The sequence below is a fragment of the Chlorocebus sabaeus genome, chromosome 22 (assembly GCF_047675955.1).
Source record: "Chlorocebus sabaeus isolate Y175 chromosome 22, mChlSab1.0.hap1, whole genome shotgun sequence".
In the NCBI taxonomy this organism is placed as follows: Eukaryota; Metazoa; Chordata; class Mammalia; order Primates; family Cercopithecidae; genus Chlorocebus; species Chlorocebus sabaeus.
This window is the reverse complement of record NC_132925.1, coordinates 40,407,735-40,431,793: the sequence shown is the minus strand read 5'-3', so window position 1 is coordinate 40,431,793 and position 24,059 is coordinate 40,407,735. Positions and strand designations below refer to the sequence as shown.

Sequence of the window (24,059 nt, the reverse complement as noted above, 5' to 3'; positions counted from 1 at the left end):
GCCAAAGCAATCCTAAGCAAAAAGAACAAAGCCAGAGGCATCACACTACCCGACTTCAAACTATACTGCAACGCTACAGTAACCAAAATAGCATGGTACTGGTATAAAAACAGACACATAGACCAATGGAACAGAAAACAGGAAACCCAGAAATAAAGTCACACATCGACAATCATCCAATCTTTGACAAAGTCAACAAAAACAGGCAATGGGGAAAGGACTTCCTATTCAATATAGTGGTGCTAGGATAACTGGCTAGCCATATACAGAAGACTGAAACTGGATCCCTTCCTTTCATCACATACAAAAATCAACTGAAGATGAATGAAAGACTTAAATATAAAACCTAAAACTACAAAAACTCTAGAAGAAAACCTAGTTAATACCATTCTGGACATGGGCCCAGGCAAAAATTTTACAATGAAGATGTCAAAAACAAATGCATTGTTCAAGGAGGAGGGATAGTATTAGGAGATATACCTAATGTAAATGACGAGTTAATGGGTGCAGCACACCAACATGGCACATGTATACATATGTAACAAACCTGCACATTGTGCACATGTACCCTAGAACCTAAAAGTATAATAATAATAAAAAAAATTGCAATAAAAACAAAAACTGACAAATGGGACCCAATTAAACTTAAGAGCTTCTATCTGGCAAACGAAACTATCAACAGAGTAAACAACCTACAGAATAGGAGAAAATATTTGCAGACTATGCATTCAACAAAGGTCTAATATCCAGAATCGATAAGGAACTTAAATCAACAAGCAAAAAATGAACAATTCCATTTTAAAAAATGGGCAAAAAAAAATAGACAGACATTACTCAAAAGAAAACATACACGTGGCCAACAAGCATATACAAAAATGTTCAGTATCACTAATCATTAGAGAAATGTAAATCAAAACCACAATGAGACAATATCTCACACTAGTCAGAATGGCTATTATTAAAAAGTCGAAAAATAGCAGATGCTGGCAAGGTTGCAGAGAAAAGGGAAGGCTTATACATTGCTGGTGGGAATGTAAACTAGTTCAGCTACTGTGGAACGCAGTCTGGAAATTTCTCAAAGAGCTTAAAACAGAGCTATTGGGCTGGGCATGGTGGCTCACACCTGTAATCCCAGCACACTTTGGGAGGCCGAGGCTGGCAGATCACCTGAGGTCAGAGACCAGCCAGGCCAACAAGGTGAAACCCTGTTTCTACTAAAAATACAGAAATTGGCCAGGCATGGTGGCTCACACCTGTAATCCCAGCACTTTGGGAAGCCAAGGCGGGTGGATCACCTGCAGTCAGTTTGAGACCAGCCTGGCCAACATGGTGAAACCCCTTCTCTACTAAAAATATAAAAATTAGCTGGGCGTGGTGGTGCGCACCTGTAATCCCAGCTACTCGGGAGGTTGAGGCAGGAGAATCGTTTGAACCTGGGAGGCGGAGGTTGCAGTGAGCTGAAATTGTGCCATTGCACTCCAGCCTGGGCGACAAGAACGAAATTCTGTCTCAAACAAACAAACAAACAAACAAACAAACAAAAAACACAAAGAAAGTAGCCGGGTGTGGTGGCACACACTTGTAATCCCAGCTACTCAGGAGGCTGCGGCACGCCAGCCAAGATCATGCCACTGCACTCCAGCCTGGGCAAGAGAGAGACTGTCCCCCTCCCCCCCCCAAAAAAAAAAAAAACACCCCAAATAGAACTACCATTTAACTCAGCAATCCCATTACTGGGTATATTTATACCCAAGGAAATATAAGTCATTCTACCATAAAAACACATGCCCATCACTGGTGGACTGGATAAAGAAAATGTGGTACATACACACCATGGAACACTATGCAGCCATAAAAAAGAATGAGATCCTGTCTTTTGCAGCAACATGGATGGAGCTGGAGGCCATTATCCCAGGTGAATTAATGCAAGAATCTAAGACCAAACACCCCATGTTCTTACTTATAAGTGGGAACTAAACACTGAGTACACATGGACACAAAGAAGGGAACAACAGACACCAGGGCCTTCTTGAGAGTGGAGGGTGGGAGGAGGGTGACTATTGAAAAACTACTTATCAGATGCAGTGCTTATTACCTGGGTGGCAAAATAATCTGTACACCAAACTCCATGACATGCAATTTACCTATATAAGAAACCTGCATGTCATATACCCCTGAGCCTAAAAGTTGGAAGAAATAATCACTCTGCATCCCACAAATATGTACAATTATTTTGTGTCAACTAAAAATAAAAGGAACACAGAAACAAAAATCCCTCTCTCATTGCCCCGCTCCTTTTGCTCTCTACTGTAAAAGCTTCAGGAAAGATCTGCTACACAAACTTGTGTTGATGGTACTGGGGAGGTCAAGGACAGGTGGTGTAGAGGAGAGATGGAAAAGCCAGGGAAGCAGAAAGGTGAAGCCAGAGGATACAAGCTCCCTGCCTATACTCTCCTGTCCCCTACCACCTGCAAAAAAGAACTGTCATCTCCCAAAATAAATGATACTAGAAGAAGTAGTCCAACATGTTAGGATAAAAAGTTCTATTTAAATCTTAAAGGACAGTGGGAAAGCTGGGACACTTGTTCAGCTGACACTTGAGATACACGAATATAGTCAACCACATTCAGGGAAACCAAGTTCCTCCATCATGGCTTATGGGCTGTGTGTGGTGATGACTCTAGCTTTCCTGGGGTCAAGAGACACAGTGACTACATGTATCTACCAACCTTGGGTGTGAGCCTGCCCTTACTAGAGCTTCAGAGGCTAATTGGCAGGGCTGCCATTTTTGGTCCTTCTGTCACTGACTGTCTCTCCTCACCAGATAATTTTGCCACTCAAGAGATAAAACTATCTGATAAAGTAATATAAATTCTATTGAGTCTTATTAGATGTCACTGAATGGGGGATAGTTACCTATTAAATTATACCTTCCCATTGATTTTGAGTAATTTAGAGATGTTTATCCAAAAAAATGATAAACTCTGGATTTTTTCATTTTACTTAACTGAGGGCCTACTCACCTAAAAATCCTAGCATTAACCTAAAAAGACCTTGCTTTTGACACTCTACTATTTCTTTCATTAAGTGTGTTTGATTCTCTTTCAAAATAAAAATATCTTTTTCATAACATATTAAGATCACTGTAATTGTCATCCCTAATTCATATATATATTTATATATGTATACCTACCTCACAGATGTATTATAAAAGATTGAATGAGTTAACATATATAAAGCACTTAAAATAGTCTGGCACATAGTTCACTATATGTTAGCTACTTTCTCCTTCACACACACACACACACACACGCAATACACACTCCCCTAGAAAAACTGAATCCAATATTTAACACATTATGGATATCTTTTCCTCTCAATACATTCCTTTTTGGGGGAGGGATGGGATCTCATTATGTTACCCAGGCTAGCCTTGAACTCCTGGCTTACACAATCCTCCTGCCTTGGTGTCCTGAGTACTTAGGACGAAATACAGATTTAGTGAGTGTATCTATCTTTTTATTGTATTTCAAATACTGCTGCAATGAATACCTTTATTCTTATCTCCATATTCGCTTGTGACATTTTTTCATAACACGAATTCTACATACACACGGACACACTCACAAAAAATAGTTTAAAAAATTAACTACATTTTAAAAATTAACATCTGATTACCATTTTATTTAAATTAACTTCTAGAACTATAAAAGTTTAAAAAACAATGTTTAAAAGCTGAATAACATTGCTTCCTGGTCTTTTGGCTAAGATCAAGTGTAAAAGTTGAATACGTATACAAGGTACAAAGGTACCTTACTGCACAAAAAGTTTAGATCCCATATGATGCATCTATTATTTAAAATATGACTAATAAAAAAGTCTTTAACATTTTTTAATGGGAAGAATATTCATTTTAATATGCTCCAAGATGTTACAGGGCTTAAAATGAACAAATTTCAGTCAGTATAAAATAGATTTATTGTCAACATTCAGTCATTAATACAACCCAGGTAAATGAAACATCACTCCATACAAGGCTAACATATCCTTTACACGTGTACTATAAAATGATAAATACTTAAAAATTACAATGCAAGGAAAAATATTTTAAGATATACAATTGTTATAGACCCTTGTGTGAAAGTTCTTTAGAGTTCTGCCTTAGGGAAAATACCATGCTACATATCAGAACCCAAAATAAACTGTTTGTTGAGGTTACAATGCTCAAGGGTATACTGGATGCACCCTAAAATACCATGTCTGACAAGAATCAAAAGAGAGACAGCCTTCAATGATGTTTAGAAAGAGGGAGAATGACAGAGAAGAGTAATCAATTATTCTATGTTGATTTCTGCTGGAATGGCCTCATTAAACAATTTATAGCACTGACAAGGGGTCTGTACCCAAAGGGAACAAAACCAGGACCAGTCTCAGCTTTATATAAAGGATTTGCAAATCAGACTAACTGACACAGTTCTAAGGCACTGTTTGCAATGTTTGTCACTCTTCAACCCTTTACACAGACTTCTCGTCCAATGTCCGTGTTTTTCTAGTTTCTTCCTAAGGGTTTACCAATTATACTTTCTGCTTTCTATCATCCCAAACCCAAACCAAAAGACATTAAGCAATACAATTAAATCTACCAGTCTGGTCAGTTCTAAAGACACAAATTCTGGTTTAGACATTAATCACGAGACTCAAGTATATCTATCCCCCTTCCACACACACTTCCACCTCCCATTACATATTGACCTATCTCAATTTTGAGGAAATGCTCAAATTCTAAGGAAGTTTCAGGATTTTTCCCCCCATCAATGATTTGACTATTGGCAAGCTGCTTTGGTGGGCAGCAGTATAAGTTGTTTGGAATGCCTGGCCAGAACAGATAAAATGGATGTGATCAGTGAATTATTGTAACCTATTGTAGTAAACAGATGGATGGGAAAGATTTACCTTATGAACTTCCCTCATTCATTTCAGAAGGGAGAAAATTATGTCTTAATAAGGCAAGAAAAAAATTAGGTAAGAAAATATAGCACTTTGGGAGGCTGAGGCAGGCAGATCATGAGGTCAGGAGATCGAGATCATCCTGGCTAACACGGTGAAACCCCGTCTCCACTAAAAATACAAAAAAGTAGCCAGGTGTGGTGGTGGGTGCCCGTAATCCCAGCTATTTGGGAGGCTGAGGCAGGAGAATCACTTGACCCCAGGAGGCAGAGGTTGCAGTGAGCCGAGATTGCACCAATGCACTCCAGCCTGGGAGACAAGAGTGAGACTTCGTCTCAAAAAGAAAAAGAAAAGAAAAGAAAATACAGTAAAATATTAGTACTGTAGTGACAGCAAGGAAGGGTAGGATTCCCAGCACCCCACCTTGCTGGGAAAGTTTCTGGCATAAAAGTCAAACTCTCTACCATCATTCTTTGCACAAGGATCACCATCAAGAGGGGCAGAAAGCCACTTAAATACTTTTCTTCGAAGATGAGACATTTCTTTTTGAACTAAGCATTAGAGAAAGGAGAAAGAAGTAGGGAAATCTCACTCAAAGAGGTCCTCAAACATGCGTTGTCCCATGGCTATATATGCTTCCTTTTCTTCTGGTGTCATCTGGGCCACTAGCTCTGGCCGTTGGCTCACTTCACTGTAGGAGAACGGACGGCCAGCCACCATGACAATGGGGTCATCTGCTACTTCTTCAAACTCGTCATCTTCCTCTTCATCCTCTTCTCGTTTATGCGCAGCCACAGCTGCCGGACGGGGTGGAGAATCATCATCTGACTCACTGGTCTCGCTTTCTGAGTCACTGCCATTGGCAGTGGTCACTGGAGCGGCTGCCCCCACTGAACCAGCCATGGCAGAGGAAGTCTTTTTCTCATGAATGAGCAGTGCTCGCATGACCTCTTCATTATCATCAGGCCCAGCACGGCCTTCCTCACGCTCCTGAAATGCATCCATATCTATGCCCCCTGGGGAGTAAAACTCAGAAAGTCAATAACCTTAAATATAAATGGCATTTCTTTATAACATATAGATAATATTTTAACATATATTTAAATGATACAATAAAATAACAGACTTCACTGGTTCTATTTTTGAGCTGCTATCCATAAAATATTCAAAATATTTCTTACAAACTGGAGCTTAAGTAGTATAATGGTCAAGTACATCGGCTTTAACAGTATTATAGCATAGAGTTGAATCCTGGTTCTTCTATACACAAGCATCTTGGGCAAGTTATTTAATCTCTAAACTTCAATACCTTTTTCTGTAAAATGAGGTGATAAAAGCATCGACTTTCTAAGATTCTGGATAAAAACATAAACAATAATGTCTATGAAGAATCGACTCGACTACGGTAGCTGGCATAATAGAAAATCAAAACATGGCTTTTTATCTCACTCAAGGTAAATGCCAAAAGCTTTGCAATGGCCTATAGGGTACCACCAAATCATCTGGAATCCTTCCTGACCATCTACCTCTTATTTCTTTCCCCTGCTCATTCTCGTCTAGTCACAGTAGCCTCCATGGTATTCCTTGTACATATCAGACACACTCCTACCTCAGGGCCTTTGCACTGCCTGTTCCCTCTGCCTGGAATATTTTTCCTTTAGGTACTCACACAGTTAACTCCCTTCCATCTTTCATGTCTTTATTCAAATGTTACCTTTTAAATGTATCCCATCCCTACATTCCCAATGCTCTATTTTTCCCCCATAGCACTTATTTCCTAACATAATGAATAACTTACATCTATTGTCTTTGTCATCCCCTTTCCAAGGGTGTAGGTTCCACCACAACAGATATTTATCTTGTTTATTCATGGATATATCCCATTTACCTGGATAGTACCTGCCACTCTGTTAGGCACTGAATAAACATTTGACAAATGAGTGAATAAATGTGAGTTTTATTTTCATGAAGCAAACTAGGCATACTTCAAACTCTTTATAAAGAAAGAATCTAATTTTAGGAATGAAGCTTCTTTCACCACACACCTCCTATCATTTTGCGTACATATCCTTACCTGATATACTGCAGATGAAATATTTAAGAAAACTATCTGCATTCTGCATTCTGATACTACTACCAAACATACTGCCATTTAAAATATATAAAAAGATTAAAAGTATTGTTTGGAACCTGACTCCCTAATTCGAATCCTAACACTATTTAGCCATATGTTTTGGCCAAGTTATTTCATCTCTCCACTTCAATTTTCTCAAGTACAGAAAGGGGGAAAATAGTATTTACTTCACTAGATTACTGTGGGGATTAAGTGAATGTCTGCGAAGTGTCTAGAATGGGCCTGGCACTTAGAATAATGTTGTCTATCTATCTACCTAGCTATCATCATCATCGTCACCATCACTATCATGAGAAGGTGCAGAAATGGTCAATTCTGACTATGGATAAAGTGAAAACATCTTTTCATTAACACATTAGAATGAATTAGCTAAAACCCTGGATATTTTAGAAAGCACAGAACTCCTAAAATGAGATACTGGGCAGGTGAGAGACAGAAAGGGAAATAGAAACAGATAAGTTAAAAATTTAGGTCAGAGAAAAGGGGCTTTGGGTAACATGACTGTCAAAATGAGAGTTAAAATCAAACTTAACTACTTCAAAATATTGTCAAAGGCTGAACCTCCTCCCTAGAGCTTACTGCCAATGCAGTATTACAACAGAAAGAAAAGAAGGAATGCATGCAAGCCTTTAAAATAATAATTGCTCCTAAAAGAATGTTCCAAATAGTTTAATAATATCAACACACTATTTTGATTAATATTTAAATATAAAATTAGGGAAAAAGAAAATTAGTTTTGTAAACTAAATTAAGTCACACGTAACAGATTTCTGACAAGGGTCTTGAGAGGTTTGGAGAAAAAAAGAATTATTCTGTTATAGATGAAGACAGAAAACAAAAAACAAGGATAAATGAGTGAGCTAATTTCTGGATGGTAAAGTAGAAACAGTGGTTCTAGGAACAGTCTTTTTCAACAGAGTTATAAATTACAAAGAAGATGTACACTGGGAAACTATATTCACGGAATTGATGCTAAACAATTGTGGGTACCGAAAGGCCAAGTTGCAGCAAAAAAAATATAGGAAGAGCTGAAGGTTGTATACGTGGGCAGAAAAGTAGCAGATCTATTTCTATTTCAGCAAGTGCAAGAAAATCTGCCTACAGAAAAATAATCTAAAATATACTGAAAGATATGATCCAAGCTATTGAATTCAAGGCAGAGAAGATCCTAAAAAGTACCTCTATGTGTTTCTAAAGTTTTTGGTCTTAACATGCTTCCAGAACCAAAGCAACAAAGAAAATCTCAAGTAAAAACCAGAAAGATATACTGGAAATAAAACTCAAATCAATGGTGAATCCATGCATGAACAACATGTATCATTCTGGTCACTATGTCTCAAGTAAAGTATATTACAATTAGAGATGGTCCAGAAAAAGACAAAAATAAACAAAAATGGTAAGAGGTGGTAACAGTGGAAAAGAGAACTGTTTAAGGAAAACATAATCAAAAGGAATTAGAACTTTCTTCAGTATGGTAATGAGAACATGACTGAAGTTAATACAGTTGTGAAAGATATCAACATGACTTGAAGTTTGAGGAAAATCAAGTGTAAGACCCACTTCATACATTCACTGGATAGAGTCTGCTCTACTATCAAGAAACTTAAGACAAATTTAGACATGACAATATACTATCCTATTTTATGTTGAAATAAATATTTATAAAACTTAAGTAGACCAGATAACTTATTTAAGGCCCATACGATTCATATTCTATCATTCTAGGAACTGTAAACTAGAATGTTAAACTTATGAGCTTAATATATAATGTTGGTTAATAATAGTTTTATTTTATTCAGTTTTCTTCCTAAGTTCAAAGAAAAGAAGGCTGCTTTAAAAACAGGCAAGAGCCAAGTTGGGAAAAACAAATTTATTAAATAGTAGTATAGCCTAACTACTGTATAATCTAAAACAACTTGAATGTAAATAGCACAACAGGCTGGGCACACTTTGGCAGGCAGATCAGTTGAGGTCAGAAGTTTGAGACCAGCCTGGACAACATGGCGAAACCCCATCTCTACTAAAAATACAAAAATTAGCTGGCCATGGTGGCTTGCTCCTGTAATCCTAGCTACTCAGGAGGCTGAGGCAAGAGAATCACTTGAACACGGAAAGCAGAGGTTTTAGCGAGCCGAGATCGCACCACTGCACTCCAACCTAGGCAACAGAGCGAGACTCTGTCAAAAAAAACCAACGTGGCAGGCTAATCAGTGAGGAAGAAGGAAGGTAAAGTATGGTTACCTTGGAAAATTTTTTCTTATTAAAATTAATATATCAAAGAGAAGCACAGTAGAGGTATTAGCTGCTTTACCATCACTACCAAACTCCACATTACCTTCACGGTTTCTAGTATACACATATACTAAATGCTAATACCGAAGGGAAAAGAGGCTAGGAGAAAGGTCAAAAAACAAGTGGTTTTCAGTTACTGATTATTCTTTGGCACTAACAGATCACCAAACTCAGGTGATATGTTAGTAACCTGAGTTTGGTGATATGTTAGTAACGATATATTAACTTAGGAGTAGCAGCACATAGATTGTTACACTGATAAAATCCAGCCAGAAATAGAGACACCTTTCCTCTCTACTTTCCAGCTTGAGTCATCGTCATCCATTTTCGCCTCCCATTTTCTACATACTCGTAAACTATCATCACTCAAAGTCCTGAATCCAGTAACTTAGACTAAAACTTAAAAAGTAAAATCTTGCAGTTCTCTAACTTCTGAAGATTAGTATGCAATTCTTAACCTTTTATGGCTCAGAAATTTCCAAAATCCTCTAGAACAAAGTTCTGCTAACCGTCTTGGACTGTGAGAATGCTCAATCCTTTATTCATGTGGACTCTTTGTATATATTTCAGGTAGCACACACTCCTTGGTATTTATGAAAAGACAACATAAAGTTTGGGGGAGTATATAGTTTTGGCTCCCAATTCAGAAAAATTAAATGCATATGTCAGGGTAATATAAGATTAAAGGAGAGGTGAGTATGGCTACCTTGAAAACAATAGATAGCATTTTTCCAAGAAATTAAGATAAAATGACAATTTTTCAAATCTACAATTGAAAATTTAAAAGGCTATTTGTTATTTTCACTAAGTTGAAGGGCAATGCAAGTATACTAGTTGGTTTTTTTCTTATTGCTCAATTTCTTACTTCCTAATATAATGCAATTAATTGTTCTGTAGAACAGATCCAGAATCGCTCAGGCAGCTTCCCACTAAACCAAGTTCATGTTCTACTGAACCTAAGACATATCCATTTTGCTGACTTCTACTCTTACCTTCTTTCATATCTTCAGAACTATATGCCCCTTGGACAGTGCTTTCTCTCAACCAAATGGGCCTCTCTTTGGCAGATTTCCCTTCCAGTGAGGCTCGATGAAGATCTTCTTGGTCATCCATGTTAATGACAACATTCTGAGTGTATAAGTCCTCATAGGAAGGACCTTTGGTGGCCCATGCTTCCCGGTGGTGCCCACCTGCCAGGCTAGCAGCTCCAGCAGTAGTTGCTGCATGGTCCTTGCTATATAAAAAGAATAGAGGAGTACAGGAAGAAGAAAAATTAATGTCTTGATGTTGGAAAAGAAGGGCAGCTGGGGAGGCAATTACTGAAATACTGCATGTAAATGCTATTTAGTAATCATGCACACATGCTTCAACAAGGCCAAGAAAGGGCTTCTAAACCTCAGGGTAAAAGGTGCATGTGTTAGAAAAACACATCATATTTATATTTAAGTTCCTCAAACACAGGATCCTCTGGTGTATATAAATGACTGAGGTTTTATAGATTTAAGATGTTTCAATAAATCTATTAATACTTGGAGAAGGAGAGAGTGATATGGTGACATCATCTACTTAAAGCCACTAGTCTGGCAAAAATCTCTCTGGCAAAAAAAACAAAAACAAAACACACTGTATTTTTAAAAATGTTATCTCAGCTCAACCCAGAATAATTCAAAGTGGTTCTATGTGCTTTTTCATTTCTTTTGTGTGCTGATCACGGAAAAAGCTAGAAAACTATTCTACAAAGACTGACCTCAAGTAGTGTTCTTCTCCTGCCACCCATGGAATAAGGTATAATCTTCTGCAGAGACTAGCTTCTTTTCTATGGAGTTGTATCTTTCTATCTCCACATCTATGCTGATACTCTGTATCCATCCCCAACCAGATTCTACTCTGCAGTGACAATGGTCTGTTTCACTCAGTCTATTTTGTTTTGCTTTTTACTTTTACCACCCATGATCTTTTTTGTCTGTTAGCCTGTTCCAAGTGTGATCACGTCCTTATCTTCTAGGCACTTATGTTCCCCCCCCCCCCCCACCTCTGCGTTAGGCCAAGTTTTCAGTATTTCTGATGGTTCCCCATTTTATCTGCCTGTTTCACTCTCAATCTGTTCCAAATTCTTTTGAATATCCTGATTCTCTGAGCTCATGCCTTTCTCTGCCTGCTACTGATGCTTTCCACCTCAACTTCTACATATGCTTCTCCACGTCCCTCTCTGTCCAGACAGCTATTTTTTATCCTGTAACCATCTTCATGTTTCTTGAACTGCCTGCTCACTCCAAACCTTTTGGGTGTTTCTTTCAGTGTCCATGACTGACCTGGCCTCACGTCTCTCCTTCATTTTTCATCCATTTTTCTCACTCTTTTCCACGGATCCTGAATTATCTCCCGTGTGAAGCGCCAACTCATTCTGAATCTAATAAATACTTCATTAGTCTTTCCTCGTAAGCCATTCACTATTTTGCCTTCACTTTTGTCTTACTTCATCTCTGCTTACTCCCTTACTCTTCACTTCTTTCCGGGTCACTTCTTATCTACCAGGGTTTTCTAACTCATACTTAGCTGAGGTCTGTGTCTGTGTATCTGATTAGCCCATCACATCTTTCCCTAATTACACTGTTTCTGACCATCCTCTGGAGGTAAACTTGGGCTTAGCTATCCCACCTATCCTGTCCTACCTCTGGATATCTATAGGGCCACTGCTACTTCTGCAACAAAAAAATAATGTTATTTCCAGTTGTCCAATCCACACTGATCCAGTCATTTAATCCATGCCTTCCAGGTACTGCCTTTGCATTCTTTTCATTATTCCACCTCTGTTCCCAGGGCTACTTTGTAAACCACTTTCTCCCACAGCCTTTTTCTTCCCGGTGCCTGTTCTACCTGTTCCATGTCTCAATCACTTCTTTTGCCTCCTCACTACTCCTACTTTCTACCAGTTATTTGCTCTCTAAGTCTAGGACTATGAGGCATCTCTCCGTAAACATATCCAAACCATCTTTTTTTTTTTTTTTTTTTTTTTTTTTTTTGCTATATTCTGAAGTCTTATGCTACAATTGCAAATGCAAATAACTGGTTTCTCTCTGCTATTTCTTTCTGTATTCATTGATGTTACTTTGTGTATCATTTCTCGTTCATCTCAATTTAACCATTAACTGTCCCTAGTCATTTTCTATCTTCCATCTGTTCTGAGTGGTCTTTTAAAGGCTGTGTTGCTGCCGTCAGTATAATATGATGCTGCTTACTTTGTATAGGTTGGCTTTTTGAACTTTTGTCTCCTTCAGCATTCACTTTTCTTTCTCTTCTCTCTTGGTCTGATCTGGTTTTTTATGTTTCTGGGCTTACTCTACATTCTGGCCTCTCCTCCTGCACCCATTTGTCTCTCTGACTCCTTTCAATGCCTCTTCTATCCTCAGCCAACACCCCCATCTTGATGTGCTGAGTCTGCTCTATATATCCACCACCCCAAAATGTATCTCCCCGAGTTAGCTAACCCCACCTGGGAGAGAGAGAATAGGCATATTTCTCTGATCTGGCCAACCACATCCTTATCTTTCCTTGATCCAGACTTAAATGACTCACTCACTCTGAGGTTACTGTTTCTCTTTATATATAATCCTGAACACAGAGTTTTTCTCTATTCTCTATCTTTAGCATTGACTACAAAGACTATCTCATGAAGGTATGAGGAGTACTTTGAGAAAAACAAGAAAGCTAGAGAGCAAGAACAGAACAATTAAAATAAATGTTAACACAAGAGTACTTTTAAAAAGTCTTTTGTTTTCAGTATTCTGTCACAGAAATTCAAGATGGGTTTTATTCCAGTGTGAGGCAGCAGACATTTGACCACAAGTCAAACAAATTTTAAAATCTGGAACAATTTTAATTGAAGATGACAAAAATGACAATTCATGTTTGAATCTTTTTATATTATTTAAGAAATTTTAGAACTTTTAAAAAATATAACTCCTGTTCAGAGATGAGAGGGGAAGATTATTTCAAAACTAAATTTTTAAAGATCTTTAAGGTGTTAAGAGATGATGAAAAAGGAATTACTAGCAAAGAATTCCACTTTAGAAAGACAGGAAGATTTTTATATATCATCAATAGGTTGACTTGCTGAAAGGATAGAATTGTCCATCAACTCTTGGGTTAGGCCTACTGATAGTTCTGCAGAGATAGCCCCTGGTTTCTGACCTAGGGACAAGCTACAATTTAACTGATTACAGATCAGTAATCAAACTAACAATATTGCCACTTATAAAAAAAAGAAAAAAGCTATCATGTCTGAGCTCCCATACCACTCTACTGATGCTTCTCCTCTTGTACTGAGGCAGGATGGACTATTACATCCTTGGGGCAGGATGGGCCATTTCAAAACTCCATACTCCTATCGTACAGAAAGGCCAAATCAGTATCACCTCCAGGATGTTATATACAAGGAGTGGAATTTGTCAAATGCTTTGGTGGGGATATTATAACCTCAGTAACATCTTCTAACCTAATGTTTTTTTTCCTGACCACATGGAAACGGTTTTACTTTGGTCTGGCTGGCAGCTCTAGGAACCCCATTCTGTCTTTCTTGTCTGCCTCCATTTCCTCCCTTTTTGCTTAATGGCCAGATTGTTGGGTATCCTTTTTTCCTGATCGGTTTATTTCCTCTACTTCCTGGTTCTTCTTCATCCCTGGAGTCACCATCATTCCTGATGAGAAGAAGGTGACTTGATACAGAGAGCTGCTGTTAGGCCTCTGATGTCACTGTACCACTAAGACTCATCTCAGGCCTGCAGTGAGTGGGGGATATCGAAATAAAGATCCTGGAAGGGGAGCTGGATTGTGGTAGGTGGAGAACATTAGAGACAGGAAGTCAGTGGTGGTGGGTGACTGAATGCTATGGTAGTGGAGAAGCATCCTGATAAACAGGACAAATAACTACAGGTAGGAGAGGAAACATCAGAATAATTCAGATAGTATATTGTGTAGGAAGAAATCAGTACACTGACGCATAATTCAACATGAAATCATCCCCCTCATAAGCTTAGAAAATTTTGTATTTTTGTAAAATCAATTTCCCTCATAAGCTTGTATGTTAGAGCTACAATATAACTTAAAAGGACTGAAAAAGATACAAAAAGAAATAAATCCCTTTTTCAAAAGAGGAAATCCTTTTCTTATACAAAAAGAAATAAATAACCAGTACCAAAAGTTAAAGCTATCTGTGATATGGATGTTATTAATTTCCTATCAACTGTGGCTCCTTTCTTTCTTTGCTTATTGGCTTTATTAAAATACCAATGGCAATTTGCTCCAAAGAGCTCTGGGCCTTCCCCAGTCCTAGAAGGTAAACCTTAACTACTCTAAGTACCAGTCATGTGATCTCATTTCCTTTGCTAGCTGCTGGTTTAGAAATATGCATATAAGGCAACTGTAGCCAGTGAGACATCTGGGGATAAATAGAGTATCCTAGGGGGCCCTCTGGGAAACCTTTCTTCAGTTTTAAAATAGGACACAAGGAAGGGATGGTCCCTTTTTCTGCATTTGAACATTTTCATCTGCATGTGATACCTAGAAATACATGGCCGTCTTAGGCTAGCTCCCCTCATGGTTCCAAGAGGACAATCAACAGGCTGAGTTCAGCAGCGTAGAAAGATGGAACAAATCTAGATCCCTGAAGATATAATTGAGCTGTGAAACTAACCAGTCTTGAACTGTACTATTTCAGGACTTCCAGTCATGTAAGACAAATTTTCTTACTATTCAATCTACTTCTAGACTGGATTCTAATTCCAACTAGAGTTAGATATTCTGTTATCACAGGCAAAGGCATCCTAACTGACACATGGTACTGGATTAGAAAATTCATAACTCTTACAGACACAAAATTATCTGTAGAATTGGATTGCTTTTAACTATCTAAAAGAAGCCAGATTTACTCAGGACTGGCTATTCTGTAACATCAGTTCCACAGGAAATAAAATACTAAGAATGCTCCTAAAAACTATATAGATACAACCTGATTGTTCAGCTCTTTCAAAGGGAGTGGGTGGAGTGAAGGGTATCTAAATAAAGATATCCCTTACTTGATGCTGGGAAGACGGAGAGAAAAAAAAAAGGGTAGAGTAGGAGAGCACTCCCTGACCCCCATTTTTGTTTATGCTTTTCAAGAAAATATAAACCACTTTTTCTGGCATGGCAAAACTAAGCCTACCTCTGCAATTCAAACATTAGAGAACACTGATAAAAATAGGGAGCCACTATTAGGAGTATTAACCCACAGGTAACACCAGCTATATTTTACTTTCAAGGAAGTTGCAATTACAACTAAGAAAGAAAGGTGATTAAATTGGTTCAAAAACAAAAAAGAAAATGCTGAATTCCTTAAAGGACTTCAGCCTTCAGAAGCTGGCTAGGAAAATTCAAATATACCCAAGTGGCACAACTAATTTAGGATTAGCTAACAATTGGCTGAGTTGCTGCAGGCCCAAGCAGAATGAGTACTTGAAGTCAAACCTAAATATTTAAAGACTTTTGCCTAAAGTCCACAGTGTTCTGCATTTAGAACAAACGAATTTCATCACAGGCACATGCTAATAAGACAAATGTGGCAGAACTGAGAACCTGTGTAACATTACAGTCTTGAGTCTCCTAGTAAATTACCCACTCTTGCTCTCCAAAGTATAGGTAGTTAAAACAAGAACAGGTTGAAAAGTATTCTTAGTAAGAGCACAGGGCCTACACTCACCTCTGTTTCAGGGCTGGGATTTCTGTGGGCTCTGGCTCAAGTATTTCATAGGCCAAGTTCACATCCTCTGTCTCCCGAAGCAATGCATAAATGGGCTCAATTTGTTCATTAAACCTTGCCAAAAGTGTGCGTGCATCTTTTTTGGGCATTGCTGATTCATCCTCTTCTACCTCTGTATGACAAAAAGTACAGCGGAAAGTTCCTACAGAGAAAATAAGTATCTCAGGTCAGGGAGAAGACTATAGCAGACAGTTTATACCTCCACCCTCCCCCAATATCTTATTATTAAAACTTTCAAATATACACAAAGGTTGAAAGAATTTCACAGTGAACAGCCATGTGAACACCATTTAGATTCTACAGTTAGCATTTTGCTATTCATCACATATCTATCCATCTATCATTTTTGATGTTTTTCAAAGTAATTTCATCCCTAACTTCAGCATAGTTTTTAATCACAATATTTCTAACATATATTTATTTTAACTTAAAGCCAAATTCTTTACAGCTTACCACAACTTATACCCTTTCTTGGCAGCTTTTCTCTTTTCTTTTTTTTCACATTACACATTTGGGCCTATATAATGCGGAAGGCCAAATAAATATCTAAAACCAAGAGTTTCTGGTCATCCTGAACATTGTCACAGGCTATTTTTAAAAATTTATTAACCATTTGTATCTAATCAATCCAATCTATTATGCTAAAACTCACATTCTTAAACATTACTTAACAGTCTACACCACTAGCCACACCTGGATTTCCAGTTTGGTTATTCCCAAAGACAGGAATATACATCCTTCCTTTCTGAGTCAACTTACTTGAAAGATTAAAAGAGAACATATAAGTACTTAGTGTCCGGCAAATAGTTAAGTACTCAAACATTTAGCTATAAAAGGCCCCATGTATGACTGATACATAAAGAATAAACAACCAAGTGATCTCTACTTCAACATAACACTAGAGCCTACTGATATATTACCAGTATAATAATTTTCTTTACTGCCCCTCACACATAGCCAATAGCATGTAAATTATTTGTTCAAATACCCTAAAATACATCTTCCTATTGTCTAAATGCCACCTAATCTACATCTATCCCAAATAACTGAGAAAGAGAGAGAAAAGCAACCCCTCAGAGCTAGAAGGTGGCTCAGCACTCACTAGACTTTGGCATTTTTCTGTCAAACAGTATCTCACAGATCACCAGCATCAGACTATGATGGAAGTGAGGCAAACCCAAGCCACTGTGGAATTGCGTCTGAGAACAGACAAAAGCAAGGACTCCATGCAAACCACAAAAAATCCCATCTTGCACAAGTGACTGCTGCTTCTTTACCAATTAGTTTTAGCGTCACCCTGTTCTTGTCACCTCCTAGATAAGATTTATTAAGATACCCAATCATAGAATTTCCCCATTTCTTCACAGCATCCAATCCAAAGGAAACCTTCATCGCTTCCCTGAATCCTCCCCAAAATTACCCAACAAAAGCCCACATTCTCTAAGTCTGTCCAACATCATCTTACTGACATTTCATGGTTCCCCACGGTATGTGGCTTCCCTTGCTGTGGAAAGCATCAATAAACTTAACTTTGTTTACTACAGGTGTGTACCTGATAGTCTTTGACTAATGGTCACCAACATAAAGATTATAACTTAACCAAATGGACAAGAATACTATTTACCAAAGACAGGAAGAACAAGTTTGTTTTTGTTTTTGTTTTTTTTTTAAGTAAAAGATATCAAATTGCTTTAAATATAAAAATGAATACGTAGAAAGCCAACTTATTACAACTGCTAACAACTCAGCTCAAGAGAGGGGTTTAGACTACAAATTTAGATATGAGAATCAACAACCTATAGGTGGTAACTGAAGCCATATAGTAGATAAGAGCATCCAAAGAGATTAAAGAGAGTGAGAAGAGGCAGTTAAGGCATAAATGAGGAATCCTTGAGAAACAGAAATGGTGCAACCAGAGTGACAGGATGGTGTTCCAAGGAAATGGTATAGTCCTAATATTTCAAGGCCAACAAGAGTTGAAAATTAGCCTTTATATTTGGTAACAAAGGGTAAGAAGCAACCTTGGCTAGAGGGGTTTTAGGTAGAATGTTATATTATTCTCTAACTGTTCCAAGCTGTCTCAGCCTCTTCTCTTCAACAGAAGCAAGGAATACAATCATGTGGGGGCTTAAAAATAAACCACATAAAGTAGGGTTGAATATAGCTCTCAAATACCTGCTGAATTAAAAAACACACCAACGTGAGACTGGGACTTAAACTGACTGTTGAAAAATAAGCACCTACAGAGACTGTCAATGAGAACTAAGAATAGTTTGGAAGACAAGTTATCTAGTTCTGTAGTTTTCAAATATGTTTTTAAAGAAAGGAATCCCATTTCTCAAATGGAAAGGGGGTTAATATATAAACATAAAAGCAAATGCTCTGGAGTAAAGTCAAGAAACACAGCTAAGACAAAGGTCAATACTCCAACCCTCTCATTATCTGTTTTCAAAGCATCACAAACTGGCCTCCTCAATGCTTCCCATCAGGCACACTCTGCTGCAGAACCTTTGCACTGCTGTGCCCTCTACCCAGATGCCTTCCCTCCAGAAAATCACATGGCTCATCTCCAAATTTACTTCAGTTCTTTACTCAGAAGCCACGAGTAAGGCCTTCCATAGCCAGCATTATCTAAAATTTCAATACTGTCTTGTCCACTCAAACAATCTTATCCTCTTTCATTTTCTTTTCCCTTAGCATTATCATTATCCAACATGTTTTACTATTTATCTAATTTATCGTTAAAAAGTCATGTTATACCTGAATTTAAAAAAAAATGTCCTCCCAAAAACCCCATTTCTCATTTCAAGACAATATGTACTCCAAACTTCAGCTTTAAGTAAACAAATCAACATGCTCGTCAGTGTAGCTCATCCTCGTAAAACAGCAGTGCTTTTATTTGGGGAAAAGAGAGAAAGATAGAGAACACTACTAACACCATTATTTCACAGAAGGACAATCTCAGAATGACAGTCCTTTAACTAGAGTAATTTATTTTCATGAAAAAGAATAGAGGGAAAAATAAAGTATATAGTCATAAGGCACCTGAATTCTAATCTCAGCCAAATTTAACAAGAGTTACTTACAGAAGGGCTGATTTTGCAGGTATGAAAAGAGCAGCTTTAAAACTATTATTAAGAACTGTGAAGGGTCTGAGATTTTACCCTACTTGTAAGCTAACAAGTTATTCTGCCAGTTTCATGGGTGCTGGTAGAAGACACAAGACTCCAGGTCAGAGACAATGAACTTTACTACTCAAGGCAATAGCAGTAGCCAGTGTCAATATTTAAGCCAGTTCCCCATGCCCCAATTTCCATGGAGTGTGATACAAGGGCCAGGTAACAATTACACATGCAATGGGTTGTGTTACAGGAAAGAAAACCTGAGGTTAATAGGAACTCAAATATTTTAAATGGGCATAAGCATGCCCATTCTTTGCACTGAAGGGTGGCATTATCCTTACTGCACTAAACTCTATGTAAACATGCTCTGGAAAGAGACATTTTTTATACTGCACCATAAGCAAACCTGCTCTTTGCTCTGAAGAGAAATACTATCTCTGTCTTCTAAGGCAGCTCGCCACATAAACATCCTTGAAAATGATAGTCCAGGAAAAATGCAGTCTGTATCTCGGCTCGTAAGACATGCATAACATGTGAGAGATCCATGGAGAATAGTCTCCCAATAATTACCACGTCTAGCAAATATTACAAAAGGAAAAGCTAGCCCGACATCTCTGAGCCCTATGTTTATCACAAAAACATTAGTTGTAAATGAGAAGCCTGTCAAAGCCAAATGTAGAATTTCTTATTTTTCTTCTTGGACCCTAAAAAATCCAAGAAAAGTAAGAAATTTGACATTTTATGGAAAATGACTTAAGACTGGTTTAATACACCAGCAGCATTTTGTATACATTTCACTACGCATTATAAAAATGCAAATCAGTTTTCCTGAAATCAGAAGGGGCAAGTGGCAAGGGGCAGGAGGACACGGAAACCCAGCACATACTATGTACCAAGGAAGCACCCAAGTAACTGAGAGAGTGGTGGTGGCATACACAGACAAAACCAGTCATCAAGAAGCTTTAGCAGGGAAGAAAGATGTCTGGAGATAAAACAATCAGGGATCAGTGCAAAAAATAAAGTACATAAATGTTTTGGAGTTCAAAGAAGGAATGTGACTTCTAGCTGAGGGCACTAGGAAAAGCTTATCGAGAAGGTAAACCTTTTTGAGATAGAGTTTAGAAAATAAAAGATGAAGAAGATGAAGGGGTAAGGGAATAGGACATTCTAGATCATCATAAGAGAAGTAGGGTGGTTGAAAAATGATGCTAGACTGCAATTTCAGTCTGATAGGAAAATACCAAAAAGAATGATAAAAAACAGAATTAACAAGATAAACTGGGGTGACCATAAGTGGATCTTGAATGATACGCTTCATTTTGACTTTATTCTTTAGTAATAGGAAAGCCATAGAAGGGTGTTAGGAAAGACCATTAGGTTATGAAAACTAATATTTACATATATTGATCTGCTTGAGTGGCTTGAGATGGCCTCCCAATAAGGCAGTTCTTAACTGAGTGTCTGCATAAAAATCCCCTGTGGAATTTATACTCAGGCTCCATGCCAGAAATGCTGATCCCGGAGGTCCAGAGTGGGGCCCAGGAATGAGAATTTTTAAAGTTACACAAGGAATTCTGATGCCTACACCTGGCAGAGAGCTGCTATTAAGCAATATGATAAACATCCCAACTCTTCTTGTAACTAGACCATTCTACACTAAGTAGTGTGCATAGACTATACTACTCAAGAATGAGAGAAGAAACTGGAATTGAAACTCAGAGCTCTGCACAATTTTTCCCTTTTCACATATAAGATCAAGAAGGCAAAAACCAGAAATGGTGAATCCAAGGCATGCAAGGGGGAACATGCAAGCTAGAGCTAAGAATGTGGCAACAGAGAGAAAATGAAGGCTACAAAGATTCTTTAGGCAAAGCTTGACAAATGATGGGGTTAGGAAGAAAAAAGGAGTTCTATGACAACACATTTGTTTGATCAACTATACTCAGAAACCACAAAAAGAACTAAGAAAGCTATTTACAAATATTCCTATATATTCATCAGAAGCAAATCTATGCAATAATTCTATCTAAATCTGACATAAAAGGAAATGAACGCTTAAGAGGCGTTAAGTTTACCAAGTCATAGCTTGAAAACAAAAATCACTAAACTTGGATTCAAATACAAATTTGTCTCAAAATACTAAATTCACTAATCCTGAATTATACATTCCTTTTCCAACCTCCTATCAGCCCTGCCAGCTACAATTTAGCAAACTTTTCCCATGTATATACATTAGCTTTATTTTTTAAAAATATTGAATAGGAGAAAAGATTTATAACAAATAACTTATTTAACAAACATAAGTGCCTGTCACATACCTCGCATTTACTTGGCTGAGTCTTAACCTATCAGGTTTGCCAAACAAATGAAAATAAATCCAACTGCAGATAACCAACAGGCATTGAAAATGGGAAGAAAAAATACCTTTTATAAATAGTATTTCAAAGCTATATTTTAGGGTCTACTCAGTAGTATAGGAATGTCCCAATTTTATGACTCAGGATTCTTCTACGGAAGCTAAGTTATCACTCCAAATGAGAAAAGAAATGGATACCTAATTGTGGGGATGAGGGGGACAGTGGCAGAAGGTGGGGGGAAGGGAAAGATCTACACCATTTTAATTTTAACTTTCTCCAAAATAATAAAAGTAAAAGCAAAAATGAATTGGCAGTGGGGAGGGTGGGGGGAAGGGATTGGTAACAGCAATAAAAAAAAACCAGTAATGCTCAGCAAAATTTGAAACTTGACATTTTTCCTTTGCTAAACACAGAAGAAAATTTAAGTGGTATATATTATACCAGCCAAGGCCTTCAACTTAATTGCTTCCAACATATTACCATTTTAACATACATGTTACTCACTGTAATTATATGGGTATTCAGTTAAGAGAATAAATAAATACAAAAAAAACCAAAGCAAAAAAAAGAACACCCCACCAAAAACTTGTTTATTCTCTTAAGTTTGACATGTACGTGCTCTGGAAATGCATAATTGACGAAAAGGACATAGACCCATTACACCATGGGCAGAAGACATTATTAGTCAAACCCTCAATTAGTCATTACTTAGCATTATATTTTTCTCTCTTCAGTCCAGTATATACAATGAATAAGCCATCAGCTAATGCCCACAATTCACTGACAAACATTTGCAAAGGCATTAGTTGCAACTGAAATATTCAGCCATTTTTCCCACAAATTTTTAAAATATCAAAATAAGCTCAAATGCTTTGATATGGCACAGGGTGCTTCAGTGCTCAAGTGGGACTCATATTGCAGCCCATGTCCTCAAGGCTGGCCAAGGAAACAGGGAGGATCAAATGTCTGCTGCTGCAGAGCCCTCACCCCAGAACAGTGGGTTTAATATCCTCAGGGCTTCTGACATTCAGCCTTCCTAAGTTCAGCCAATCATCTTCTGAGCTACTTTCATGGCACTCACATTCTAGTTGGGGGTAGTTAAGACACAAAAAAATCACATCAGTAGTATATAAGTATTATGGGGGAAAAAAAGCAGGGAAGAAAGAAGGTGAAGGGAAAGGGGTGTTGCTCTGTTATACAGGAAACTCAGGGCAGGCCTCTCTGATATAGTAATGCATGAGCAGAGACTTGATGGGAGCAAGTCATGCAAATGTTTGGACAAGGGAAAATAGCATGCAAAAAGGCAAATAAAGTAAAGGCATGCCTGGTGCACACAAAGCACAAATAAGGTGGCTGCTGTGAACATGGGAAGAGTGATAGAAATAGTCTCCAAAAGGTGAAATTGGGGAAGAAGCAACTAGAAGACTTTATAAATTCTGTTGAGGACTTTGACTTTTCTGAGGGAAAGAAGAAGCCTCTGTAAGATTTTTAACAGAAGAGTGGCATGCCCTGATATGCTAGAAGGAGCACTAGTTGCTATGACAAACAGTCTACACGGGAAGCAAGAGTGAAAGCAAGGAAACTACCTAAGAGAGCTTTGCAAAATCTAAGCAAGAGATAATGGCATGCATAATTTTTCTGGACAATCTTATGAAAAAACTTTGAATCCAAGTTTTTTACTCCTCTTCACTCAAAAAGCTTCCCGGAAAAAGAAAAAAACAAAAGACACTTCAGAGTTCCATGTTAAAACTAAGTAGCTAGAAACAGAACTCCCAGGATTTTAGTGAGATAAGGAGGAAACTATAAAATTTCAAGACGTAACACTAACATATATGATTAATTTTACTGCACTGTAAACATCCAACCACCACATAGCTTAGGAAGCATATTTAGATACTGTTTTCCCCTCCCACTGAATATTTTATGAAATATATAAAACCACCCCCCAAAATTCAATTTAGTCTGTCCTTCCTTAAATGGGAATTTATCTGGATTTGGTCTAATCATGCATCATTCCTCCATTCTGAAGGGGAAAAAAGGTACAATATGGGGGAGGAAGGGCAGAAAACAACAAACTGAAGGATAGTACATGGATGAATATTAAAGATTGCAATAAATTATCTAAACTAGGCCCAAATCAAATTCATCTCAGCATGCAGAATCAAACTCATCTCAACTATCTGAAAGACAATAGCCAATAGAATATATATATATATGGAAGGTAGTGAATTGGGGAGCTTGGAAAAATAAGCCAGCTTAAATAATTATTCTCCATTATGCCTGTGCATTTCTGAAGATGACATAATTAAACAGAGCATATTTTCTATATGAATACTATAACTGGGGGGTTCCAATTCCTAACCAAGGCTTCTAAATTAACCCAAAGTGACTAACATAATCCTCTAAAACCA

General features: G+C 37.7%; 1 protein-coding gene across 2 annotated transcripts in view; it reads right to left on the bottom strand.

The window, feature by feature from the left end:
• Positions 1–3,888: 3,888 nt before the first annotated feature.
• Positions 3,889–24,059, bottom strand: part of GTF2E1 (general transcription factor IIE subunit 1) — a 37,532-nt gene continuing 17,361 nt past the window's right edge. Inside the window, exons 3-5 of one of the 2 annotated variants that reach the window (XM_038003378.2) lie at positions 16,110–16,281; positions 10,366–10,607; positions 3,889–5,963 (exon numbers count right to left, since the gene is read on the bottom strand). In XM_038003378.2, coding sequence (XP_037859306.1) covers positions 5,536–5,963; positions 10,366–10,607; positions 16,110–16,281 — 842 coding nt within the window. In that variant the 3' untranslated portion in view covers positions 3,889–5,535. Of the gene's footprint in view, positions 5,964–10,365; positions 10,608–16,109; positions 16,312–24,059 lie in introns of both variants that reach the window. The other variant, XM_007985665.3, reaches the window with a different exon arrangement.